Here is a 13,175-nt window from a genome sequence, read left to right as displayed (position 1 = left end):
AATAAAAAAAAATAAATTCCATTTGCAAATTGCTAGCATATATTGAAAAATATTTTACATGGATATGGTCAGAGCATATAAAGCAAACAAAAAATATTTTGCGTGGATGTTTTAGAGCATGGCTGCACTCATATCAGGCTGTAGCTACTATCCCGTTTTCTTTTTAAATGCCTCCATCTTTTTCTTAAATATGTTTGCTGACTATCAAAATGATACAATTTTATTATGACATTTGGCAAAGGCAAGCAAATATAAAAAGGTGAAAGATTTATTCATTCTGAAGAGAAACCAGAGTATATAAATGCAAGCAAATATAAAATGTGAAAACCCAAATCATCTATAATGCTGTCACACACAAATCTTACTAGTATAAACATGTTTGTTTACTTCCTTGTAGTTCTTCCTTGATGTGGACATAAGCTACATTGTGTTAACAGAATCATATTATATATTAAGCTATATAATCTGCTTTTTTACTCAGTATGATACCACAACATTTTCCCCATGGTATTAAAATGTTTTTGAGAAGAGATTTTAATGACTTTGTAATATCTTATTAAATGGCTTCAAAAACTTAGAGTATGTTCTGTAAATGGATATTCAGATTTCCAGTTAAATAATGCAGAGTGACCCTGTTTTTGTTCAAATTTCTAGCAGTTTTCTTGATATGGAATTTTCCTTGTAGGAAATTTGAAGGAAATTTTTCTTCCTCAACGGAATTTGAAAATTGAGAGAGAAATTGTCAGGTAAATGGACAGTAAAAGACCTATGACTGGGAAGTTGCTAGCCTGGGTAACAACAATGGTCTGCCTAATAACCTCAGAATGAGACTGGTCTGTCCACCTGTCTTGAGCAACCTGACACCCGTAGGCCTGTCCACAGAGGGCCTCGCCACTGTAAAACTGGTGCTGAGGCGCGGATGATCCTATCAGCCAGTGTGTGCTCTACGGGCAGGTAGATGCCCGCAGATAGAGGGGAGTTTACCATTCGGTGTTTACTCTTCTTCCCCTGGGAAGGAGCACATGGAGGTGAGAGCGCTGGGGAGTACTCCGCTCCTCAGAATTGCGCTTCCACCTGTAGGGAACCTGAAGCAAAGGTAAGGAGGCCCCCAACTCTTTGACAGGTTAAATCACCTTCCAAAGGATATGAGTATGAGCAGATTTTTTTCTTTAATTTCATAAAGCATGTTCTCTGTATATCTTCAGAGATAGTGCATTCACTTAGTTTGACAGTAACAAATTCTCCAATATATATATATATACACATTTGAAATGAATTGCTCCCACCTCTTCATTCTTCCCCATCCCCTTTAAGTGATGAATTTTATTAGTTTCTTAAAATTCTTTTTACATTAATTTTGTACAGAAATGAACAAATAGAAATATGTATCCTTCTTTTTTACACAATAAGTAGTGTGTTCTACACAAGAGCCTGCTCTTTGCTGTTTGGGCTCTTCAGGATAACCTGGAGAAATTGGGGGTCTCGCGCATTCTAACACACTCTCTCCAACAGCTACTGGGTGTTCGGCTGTGTGAATGTAGTGTAAGTAATGAACTTGCACCTGTTACTGTCCTCTCCAGTTGCTCCAGTCTTCTGCTGTTAGCAAACATGCTGCAATCACATGTTTTTAAAAAATCTGTCCAGTTCCAGAAGTGGAATTGGTGGGTCCACTGTAAAAAATACCTTACTTATAATTTACTTATAATTCTAATACCTATGACGACTTACCCTCCGTATACGTGGTCACACTGTGTGGTGCCTCTGCCTGTATTTCTGTCAACGTGGGATGTCTAACTTCTGATATTTTGCCAACCTAATAGGTGTATGGTTTTAAGTTGCTCTTCTCCTTCTAAGAGTGAGGTTTGGCATTTTTTTATGTGTTTAAAGACCATTTTACCCCTTCCCCTGTGAAATATCTGGATCCATTGCCCACTTTTCCATTGGTTTGCCAGTCTTTTTCTTTATTGATTCCTGGTTGTTCTTTATATATTAGGGAGAGTCTTTGTCTATAATATGAGCTACTAATTTTTTGTGAACTTTTAAAAAAGGCTTTGATCATTTTTTTTTACACCTTGTGGTCATACTGTATACATAGTTTAGCGTCCTGCTTTTCAGTCTTAACATTATATCACCAGAATTTTTATTTTTCAAGTGTGGCTGTTTTTGCCCCTCAGAAGGAAACGCAGAGGGGTGGTCCTGGAATGCAGGTGCTGCCCTGTGACTTGTTTGTCGCTGGTGTTAAGGGGATAGATAGTGCAGCGGAGCTGGAAGGGCACAGAATTTGGAATCGGCAGACATTGGTTTGAGTCGACTTTGCTACTTAATGGTTACAACCCTATTAAAGTTTGCTAACTTCTGTGTAAAACAGATTATGTAATACGGGCTCTCCCAGGACATTCGTGAAGGTCAGCTCAGGTGAATTTTGTAAAAGTATTTGGCAAACTCTAAAATGTTAGGCAATTATTTATGTGTGTGCTATGCAGCTCGGCTCACTGTCTTTCCCTTCTCAGAGCCAAACGTCAGACCTTCTAGAACCACTGTCTCTAGGCTCTGTGGGATTATGCTGTAAAGAAGGCAGTTCCCTAACATGATGGAAATCAATTGGATACAATCATAGCACAGCAACAACAAACTCAAAGCCATAAATAGGCTTACTAAATGAGAAGAGGAATTAGCTTTTTAGAGATTTTGTCCTGTCTCTGGAGGAGGCAAGGAATGAAGAAGGACGGGAAAATGTGGTATATGCATGCTGAGAAGAAAGCTCAATAAATGTCATTGTCTGAGGCCACACCACATATTTGAAACTGACTCTGAATTCTTTGAATTCATTAAGGTGGTTCCCCTGTAGGAGTTCACCCACTGCCACATGCTTCAGCTACCAAGAAGCCTCTTAAAGCAAACAGTAATTAAGGTTGTTTGTCTTAAGGCAATAATAGAATCCTGGGGGAAAAAATAGGGTGTTCCTGTTGTGTTCCTGTTTCATTATTTATTTTTAATTTAAATTTTATTATATGTTTTAATTTTATTATTAAGTGGGGCAGTCATATGGTTAGGTATTCGAAGGATGCAGAGTCTAAGCGAGTGCTTGCAGCACACTGACTTCTGTGTGCCTGGCTCTTCGGTAGCCACTTTGGGGTTAATCCTCAAGAGGGCACCTAGGAGGCAGGTATTGTTACCCGTGTTTTGCAGATGAGGATAGGAAAGAACAAAGAGTTTAGGTAACTTGCCAAAGTCACATAGCTAGGAGGAGGCAGAGCAAGGACTTGAACCCAGGCTGCCTGGCTCCAAAGTCTATATACTCTTCCTCACTGTGCTGTGCTGACAGATATTTAGTAAATAGCAAGGGGAAAGCCTTTCCCTGTGCTTTGTAAAGAATGTAACAATGAAGTCTGCTCGATTCTCTTCCTCGGCAACCCAGCTTTCTATTCCAGACACAGCCAGTGTTACCGATTCATTATACTGTATGTCCTTCCAGGGACACTCTGTGCATATGTAATAAAACCCAGAGCTTTCCCCCATTTTTCCTTTTTAAAATATATGTGGTAGCATTCTAATACAGTGTTTCGTGTTTCTTTTTTTAGTTAAAATTATGTCTTAGAGCTTATGTAATTACATGAGGAACTTCCTCATTTGTTGTTGTACCAGTATAGCACCATGCTGTGTGGCTGTGCCATAATTTAACCGTCCCGTGGTGGTTTCCAGTCCTTTGCTATTCCAGGCAGTGCTGTAGTTAATACCTTCTGGTATGTGACTATTTTGGGTCTGTCTGTCTGTCTGTCTCTCTCGCTCTCTCTTCTTTTGGCCTCACCTGTGCCCCACCACTTCCCCATGTGCCCACTTTCCCATCTCTTTTAGGGATAGTTACAGCCAAAGATAAATACAGTTTCTATTATTTGGGCTTTTTCATTTTGCAAACAAAAGCCTTTACAGAGTCATGCTTTTGACCTCTGAAAACCTCTGGGAAAATAGGATTATTACCTTATTTACATACAATTTAGATGGATGTAGAATGAATATATATACGAGGCAATGTCATAAATATTTAGTTTGAAATTCGTTCATCTATCTGTTATTAGTACACACTACCCTGGTGGAGAGGATGGGAGAGTCTTACATTCAAGAAAAGATGAATCCTGTTGATGCAAGTTAGCTTGTGGCAGGACCATCATACAACTCAGTGATCCTGGAATATAGTCATGAATGCTGACCGTTTGGTCTGTGCAGACAACAGCGTGAAGGAATCAGCTCAGTGACTGTTGAATAATGCACACGTGGAGATGGACAGCAAAGCTTTCTTTTTGGGGGGGGTTGCACAGGCAGCTTCTAGCTTATAGCCTACAGAAAAGAACAAGTGGTGCTCTTTTAAGAATTAAAGGAATCACTTTGGAAAATATGGGTCCTTCTCAAAGATTCTGTGCATTTTTAAAGGGGAGAAAGGAAAGAAACCAAGAATAATAAAATAAGAACAACAGAACCTAGGAAAGCTAGCCAGGGGTCGAATCTTGGTTGGTACAATGACTACCCCACCCAGTGTCCCTCTTGCCTCAAAAGAATGTGTACTTTTAAAATTTTGTTAGCGTCTTCTGAAAGTTTTATCAATTGGAGATGTGTGTATATGAAGAAGAATGCTTGTCAAAATATAAAGTACATCTAGAAGGGTTAAAGATATGCCGTGCAGTAATGTTGGTTAAATGTTGATTAATACATTAAGATTGCTTTCCACTCAATACCTGGATCATTTATTGTAAATTACACTGTGCGCACTTAATAGATAATTTGGATTTGGAACTATAGTGCATTAGAGTTGGAAGGATGAGATCTTGAGGAATCATTTTAGTCGCATCCCATCGTTTTATAGAAGAAACATTGTCCTCAGACGTGAAGGAGTGTTTGTAGAATTAGACTACCAGCCCTGCCCAGAACCCAGGCATTTTGACATTGAGGACAGGGCTGTGCTGTTTTGTTGATGCCGTGGTGACCCTAGGGTGGTGGGGTGTGGGTCCTGGGGCATGAGTGCAGTGCACAAACTTGACCAGTTTCAGAGTTGTACCTGACACAGTCCTGAACTCAGGAAGGAAGGAAGGAATTCTGTCTTCTTCTCTTCTGTACTTCAGAGTTCCCTATTCATAGCAGCCACACCTCAGGCTGTATTCTGACTCATGTTATAATATTTTATCATTGCTATGTGAAAACATTATGTAAAGACATGTGGTTTTAGCATGTGACCCTCACAATCCTATACATAGCATTGTTTCACTGGGGGAGAAATAAGCTCTGAGTTACAGCCTACTCAAGCATGAACTTTGACAATCATCTTTGTTAGGGATTGGTTTACATTAAGAAAACATATGGGACCTGAATGTTACTTTTTCCGCCTTGACCTCCCCTCAGGCATGGTAAGCATTACATTGGTCAACAGTCTCTTATGCTGCAATTCCAAAATCCTGAAATCTTTCCAAATATTTTTGGAACGGACATGAACTGAAGTGAGGTTGTTTATAGTCTCTATATAATCCACTTAGCATAAATATACATAACTTAGGCTGGTAAATACTAATTTGTTTGGTTTGGGGTTTGTCTATACTTTAGTCCCTATAGGAAGCATTACATAATATGTGGTATAAGCTACTTTCTATAATCTATAGAAGTCCAGAACACGTGGCCCCAAGGATCTCAGTTAAAGGACTGTATGTCTGGACTTCTCTCTGAGTTATGCTTTACGGTTTTACAAGTACTTTCATACTTGTTGTCTGCTTTTCCCGACAGCCTTATGAGGTAGACAAGGCAGGTACATTTTAGGAATGCCGAGCCCTGGAGTACACGGAAAGTGGCAGAGCTAGAGTTGGCAGCCGCCTTTACCCTGGCGAATGCTAATCCGTATCCCAAACGTAACGTCCTCTCTGACTCGCACTCCTCCCCCGCTGCGCGGACTTGACCTTTTTATCCTTTAAATTTCCCATAAGCCATATAGACATTTATCTCTGTGCCTGTAACAGTATAGTTTGCTTATTTATTTATGGGTTGGCCTTCCTGTATCAGATTGTAAGCATTTTGAGGTAGGAACTGGCTCTAGTTGATTTCGAGTCCTGGTATCTGTCATGGACTCGGAGTCAAGCCGGGTGCTAAGAGTGCGTGGAAGGAATGAATGCAGTAGTGTGCGTCTGGACTCAGATTACAGTGAGTGTTCTTTCCGTGACGTGCTGCCAATCACAGGGGTTTATTCTTGCATTCCACACGTTTCTTTTACGAAAGGAATAAAGGATTTACGTATCCGCTACTTTCCTGAAAGCAGAACAAGTTACAGCCAACATTCAGTATAAATTTCTTTCATAAAATAGGAGGGATACAACTGGAGTCATTTTAGCTTTAATTTTATTATACTTCACAATCATTTAGAAAGTATATGTTTAGATTAGCATTATGTATTAAAGCTTCTAATGAGAATTGGAACCTTTAAGCGTCTTTTTGCTATACTCTTGACCACAGGACAGCAGATCAGTGGTGGCTCTTTTTGTAGCTCCTCTGGAACTACGCCAGGTGATTTGTGTGGCTAAGGCTGTGTCAGTACAAAGCAGGGAGAGGGAAGTCAGCTAATTTGCAGATTCCTTTCCCTGTTAGCCGTCCTCTGAGAATACTAACCTAGCACCTGTCTCCCCCACTCCTGCCAAAAAAGGAAAAAAATTCCAAATTTGTTACTGCCATCTATTTACATAATTTTTTGGTTAAAATAAACAGCTTGTTAATTGACGGGAAATATGTACATTTGCACTGACTGGGTGAACCCCGATCGCCATTGCAAGACAGTCTTCCCTTTCACCCTACCCTTAGTCTTCCTCTGTTTTTCAGTGGCAGTCATTAGGGGCTTCTCGCTGTTCTTGAGCAAACCTTTGAGAGGGTTTCCGTTTGTATTTAGGCCTTGTCTCGTCTTGTCTTGCCTTTTCTTTTCTTTTCTTTCTTTCGGAGCAGTGGGAGTTGGCAGAAAAGAGAACATAGAAAAAGTTACAAGTGGCTGCAAATGCAGAAAGTTTCATAGGACCAACGGTTATGACTGTTCACTGCTTTCCCCTGTGCCTAGAGGAGTGTTTGGCACATGGTAGGCATGTAGGAGCTACCTGTTAAATGGATGGTATCTGCCAGTTTTTGTTGTGATCATTGTTGGGTTTGTTTTGTTTTATTTACCCTTTCTTGGATTATTTATATTTCTCTGTCATACCTGACTTTTTAAACATTCTCAGCCTTGGATCACAAGACTGCTCTTTAGACTCTTCGTGTGAACTTGTTTTTGACTATATGAGGTTGTTCCTTTGTAAGAGCAAGAAGGTAAATATTTTTGAAGTTGTCTTCTTTCATAGATCATGCTTCAACATGATCGTACTTGAGTCCGCTTCTAGCCTGATTCCTGTAAAAGCTCGGAGGAGGAATCAAACACCAGCACTAGAACTGGTCTTGGAGGGTGTAGCAAATCACCTTGCAGCAAATCACACAACTACCGTTCACATCCTTATTAGCCATGGTTCCTTGAAACCCTGGGCACACGGGTCAGCACCACCTCGCCATATGCCATGAAAACAGTTTTCTCAAACAGCTTTAGTTCTCTCCTGAAAAACAGGTGAAATGATGTCATTCCCTTTCTCAGAAAGGTGGAACACACACACATTCCTGGGCATAGTATGCAACACACATTCCTGGGCATAGTATCCAAGGCCCTCTCCTCTGCACGTAGTCCTAAACTGTCCAGCCTCATTTCCTGTGTATTTCTTCTGCGGTTAGATGTGTTCCAAATACCCAAGACTTTGACATTTCACTTTCTGTGTTTGTGCCATCTGCAGCGACTCTCCCCTGTTTGTCATTACATGTCTAATCCTGCCCATCCTTCATAACTTCACCAGTTCAAATATTGCCTCTTCCAGGAGTTTTTTTCTGTTCTGTATTCTGCCTTGCCCTTTTATCCTTGTGTAGTTATCTACATGATTGTGTTGTGTAGATTTTAGGTTCTTTGAAAACAGGGACTTAAACATTTCTTACTTATTGTATCCCCTCAAGCGCCAGAATTCTTTGGCTTTTCTTGGCTTGTAGAAGTATAACTCTAATCTTTGTCTCTGCCTCTCTGTCAACTCCATCTTACCTCTGTTTCTGTGTCCAGATTTCTCCCTTTATGAGGACACCAGTCATTGGGTTAGGGCCGATCCTATCTAGTAGGACTTCACCTTAACTTGATTATATCTGTAAATAACTTGTTCCCAAACAAGGTCATATTCACAAGTACTGGGAATTAGGAATTGAACAGATCTTTTGAGGGGACATAATTCAACTCCAGTACATGGCTGTATATATTTTATAGATCATTCTGTTTCCTGTACTTGAAATCATTTGAACTGTTGCTTACCTTTCAGGTAAGTAATTTAGACCGTGGTCACTTGCTTCCTGACCTTGATGAAATAAGTCTAGAAATAAGACCTGGCTTCACTTCCAACTAGGCAAATCTTAGCATCATAGAATGTTAAAATGAGGTAATTCTGATTAGAATAAATGTCTTTAAATAATCATATACTTCAAGGCAAAAGCTCAAGGCATATTTTTCATACCTGTTTGAATCAGACCAAGTTGCCCTCCGTAAAGCACAAGGAACCATGGTTGGTGCTCACAGAAGGTCCACAGTAACGGCTGGTTGGATGTTGAAGTGCATGTGAGCACAAAGAGTGTAAATGTGGTATGCGAGTATGACCAATGCAAGCCCCATATATGGAGGATGGTAGGGAGAAGAGCTGGCAGTGTGCTGGGAGATTTCCCTCGATATTTCCTTTAATCTTCACAGCAGGCCCTGGAGTGCTTGGGGGGGGGGGGGTGCTGGCGCGTGTCGGGGAGGTACTTTCCCAAGGCCAGAAAACCAGAGGGAGGCAAAACAGATTTGATCCTGGGGTTGTCTCATTCAGAAAATCCCGTTTAATCTCCTTTGTCCTACCTGTATTTCCTCCACCAGATTACTCAACTGTAATTTCCCCTACTAATACTAATGATAGTAAGTGTCAAAATTATAATTAGGTGTTAAACCAAAGATAGTATTGATATAGAAGAAGGTGAATAGAGTTTTCCGCGTATTTTGTAAAATATTTTGTAAGGTATTTGGGTAAAAAAATGGAACAATCTTGACATACATACTTTTCCCCCCCTTTCCACATCTTTTATTTCCATCTTTTAAAAATTGAAACATAATATAAAAATTTTAATGAGGTGTTGTAATCATTATTAAATTTAGCTCTAACAGAGACTGTCCTCCATTTGATAGTTGAGTTGGTGTTACCTCTCAAAAATAAGGATTGAACAGCTTGCTTTGTAAATTATAATGCTGTTTTAGCAAAATGTAATTACTGGGGCAAAACAGATTGAATAAGAAAATACAAGGTAATTAAATTTTTGTTGAGTTTTCACTTTTAAGAACTTTAACCTGTGTACTGTTTTAATAATTTTAGAGGGTGTTTTTAGTCATCTTGTGCAATTTTAAGCTTGGGATACAGTCATCAGGACTTTCCAGTTTTAAATGACAGAAAACTAACTCCAGGAATAGTATTCCCTCAGGAACGAGTAGCTGGCTTTGACTGCCAGCAGGAATCCGTCTGATTCCATTGCTCACTCCTGCCTTCCTCCACGGTGACTATTTTCAGGAAGATTCGTACCTCCTACTGGCAAAAAATAGGCACCAGCAACTCCAGGGTTACCATTAATCAGCAGAGCAACCAGGTGTGGGGATCGGCTGGCATAGCCCAGCTGGAGGGCATACGGTTGTGTCTGATCACTGTTCTGGGCCGTGGACTACCTCTAGACTGGGAGGAGCAGAAAAACGATTTGTATTGCCATGTTGTTACGAAAATTAGGAGGAGGGAGTGCTGGACATGGCAGCTCAGACAGAACATGGTAGCTTAGGGAGTTAAAAGAAGGTACAGCCAGAACTTTTTTTGGTCCTGGGATCGAGGAAAACAAGTCTGCCGCCCTGAAGGAACATGTTCAGTGTTAACTACCATTGCCTGAAAAAGGACAGGACCAGTAATGCCCAGTTTCTGATTGGGTCCTAGACACTATCAATTTAAAAAAATAGTAACACTGCCAATTCTCTTAAGTAACTATTATCATTTTGGAGCACTTTCTGTGCGTCAGTCTGTGTGTGAAGCGCTTTGCACATTTCATTTGCTTCCTACAGCAGCTGCGTGGGGTGGGCAGAAGTACTCCCACTGCACTGATGAGGGGATGGTTGCTCCGAGAGTTCAGATTTGAACCCAGACTTGTCTGACTTCACTTCAGTCATACTGTCTGTGAGCTTCACAGTTTGCTTTGCTGCTATCTCCCTAAATACCTGTCCTCTCTCCCTTCAGGGCAACTCCCCCCTCTTCCAGCAGTCTCCAGGCAGTCTGCTCCTCTGGTGCTTCAGGCACCGTCCAGTCCACCACCTGATCTTATCAGTCCTGCCCCTTAACTTCCCTCCAGGGTCCACCCCCTTTCCCCTCCTCCACTGCTGTCACTCTAGCCTTCCTTATGAAGGGCCTGCACTCGTAATAAACTCTATTTGGCTTCCTGCTTCCAGTTTTATTCTGCCCCACCCCTGTTTCCCTTAAAACAGTCAGATGGAACTTTAAAAAAATATAGACCTGAATTTATCAACCTTTGTTTACCTTGGCTTCTCACTGCCCCTGGGGCAGGCATCTGACCCCAGCCTGCCTTCCCAGTCTACGTCTCAGGCCCTGTTTCTCCTTCTCGCTACTTTTCTTTCCTTTCTCAAATTCATCACTCTTACATTTTACCCTGTACCTCCTCCCTTTTCCTATTGTGTTCTTCATTCTCACGCTATACCTCTTTAACCCTTCTTCAAGTTCCCGTTTAAATGTCACTTCCTTAAGCCCCTGGCTGGGTAGCTCAGTTGGTTAGAGCCTCCATCCTCCAGTGTGAGTTTGATCCCATGTCCGTTCCACCCTGAGTCAGGGCACTTGCAAGAATCATCCAGGGGATGCATAAGTGAGCAGAACAACAAATCGAGGTTTCTCCCCACCCCACCTCTCCCCACGCCTCCCTCCCTCTCTCTCCCTTCTCAAATCTATCAATCAACCAATAAATGTTACTTCCTTAAATCATTTAGGGACTTCTCTACACCTTTCCCCAGCCCCTTAAATCTGAAAATATGAGACTCTTGTCACAACCTTTACTTTTCCTTTTTGCACTTGTGACAGTCTGCAGTTATACATTTATATATGATTATTAGCCTCGTGCGCCCCACGAAACCACGCACTTACTCCATGTCGGCAGGGACCAAGCGTGTTTAGTTCATTAACTGCTGAATCTCGAACACTGACTACAGTGCCTGGAACAGAGTAGGCACTCAATTATATGTTGAATGGCTTAACAGACTAACAAACGAATATGCCCAAAGCAGTGCAAGTACCCTTTCTATAATTCTCACATCCGATTTCATTTTTTATTCAAGAACAAACCTGTGTTTAGAGCAGCTTTATCCCAATAGCTTTTGGTTTGCTTAGGAATAAGCCATGCTTCCTTTACGTTTGATTGTTTTAGTAATTCAGATGCTGTGCAGTGAGATACCTGGCTTTCAAAACTTCCTTATCAGAGCCGGCCATGACAGAGAAAAGTACTACATTTTGGGATGTGCGATTCTCCCCAGTTTGACGCGAACGTGGGTGGGTGGGAGCAGAAGAGAGACGGCTCTGCTGACTTGCTGCACGTGGTTCCCAGCCCGGCGACATAAAAGCTTGAACACCCCCAGACCAGAGGTGTGCCATCCCCAGAACCCAGACGTCCAAATTGAGCTTTCCCCACACGTCCTTAGGATTTCTGGCTATAGCCTTTGCCCGAAGTGGCTTTGGAAAGAGAATCACTAGTAATTCATTATTTAAAGCCATCTTCCCAGGCTTTGTCACGGACAGTGGCCGTATTTGTACGGCCCACTGGCGTCCACAGTCAGGCTGTCTGCCGGGGTCTGAAGGGCTGACCGTCTCTGCATATACTTGTGGCGTCCTGACGTGCACACGGGCACATCGGTTGGGAGACTTTTCTCTCCATGATTATTCCAAGCGTTGCAGAGACCATAACCTCTCTCTCCCTTTTTAATCCCTAGTTGGTCGTGTTCGGAGTTTGACCTGAACGAGATTCGCCTGATCGTTTACCAGGACTGTGAAAGGCGAGGCAGACAAGTCTTGTTTGATTCTAAAGCTGTTCACAAGATCGAAGAGGTGTCAACTCAGGTATGCAATGCGGATTTGCTTTCCTCTTTTCTGTTTGTGCTTTTAACCACCTGTCTGATCTGTCATTTATTAATCATCATTGTCTCTTTGGGCTGCATTGTACACTGCCATTGATGATTCAGAAGAAGCATAAGAAAAGAAAGCTTCCTGAACCAACCCCGCCAGCTGCATTTGTATTTTTATTAGTACACAGGTGAAACTGTTAGCAAGTAATCGTGACAGAAGCTGAGTAGTAAGCTGTAAATATTACTAGAGGCGAATTTGCTGGTGAGTTGCAGTCTAGCAGGATTTTGATACCAAATATGTGCAGTGTAATGGGAAATCTGAGAACCCTAAAATTCATAAAGTATTAGCCTGAAGGGAAATTAATAGATCATTCTGTCTAGTATTTCTCACAGATAGTGTTACAGCACAGTGGGTCAACAAAATTAGGTAGCTCTCCTCAGCGTAGGGCTTCAGTGTGCTAACACGCATTGTCATCTTCTTTCAAAAGGGAGTGCTTCGCAAACCTCTCTGTCGGAGGACATTTCTGTTCCTTTTCTTGGTGGAAGTCAGGGAGGTGGTGGTGGTGGTGTTGAGGGGCGGGGCGTGGGGGAATCTGGGGATGGGCACAGCGAGGACAGGGCAGCCCCGATCCCTCAGAGCCAGAATGGGGAAGGTAGAGTGGTGCGTCCAGGTGAGGTGCAGAGGCTGGTCCTCCCTGAGTCTTCTGGATGTCAGTCCAGGGTACTTGTAACTTGTCACCTTTAGATCTTTCGTTCTCTTTTCAATAGTTATTCAGCCATCTGCAAATTAAATAAATCCATTTGTATTCATTCTTTTTATGTTTAATAACTTGCTACCTATATAACCCTAATTCTGGCAGTTTATAGATTGTGTAGCTAAGTAAATGAGTAGTTTATATTACATTTTTTATCTCATCAGGGCCAA

General features: G+C 41.6%; 1 protein-coding gene across 6 annotated transcripts in view; it reads left to right on the top strand.

The window, feature by feature from the left end:
- Nucleotides 1–13,175, top strand: part of FNIP2 (folliculin interacting protein 2) — a 121,302-nt gene that overhangs the window by 45,813 nt on the left and 62,314 nt on the right. For all 6 annotated transcript variants that reach the window (XR_004904608.1, XM_028519333.2, XM_036031956.1 and 3 more), the window contains exon 2: nucleotides 12,119–12,245. Coding sequence is in view for 5 of the 6 variants with exons in the window: in XM_028519333.2 (XP_028375134.1) it covers nucleotides 12,119–12,245 (127 nt within the window). In the remaining variant the exon portion in view is untranslated. The remainder of the gene's footprint in view (nucleotides 1–12,118; nucleotides 12,246–13,175) is intronic.

The sequence above is a fragment of the Phyllostomus discolor genome, chromosome 8 (assembly GCF_004126475.2).
Source record: "Phyllostomus discolor isolate MPI-MPIP mPhyDis1 chromosome 8, mPhyDis1.pri.v3, whole genome shotgun sequence".
Taxonomy (NCBI): Eukaryota; Metazoa; Chordata; class Mammalia; order Chiroptera; family Phyllostomidae; genus Phyllostomus; species Phyllostomus discolor.
The sequence above is the reverse complement of the archived record's forward strand: the minus strand, read 5'-3'. Positions and strand labels throughout refer to the sequence as shown.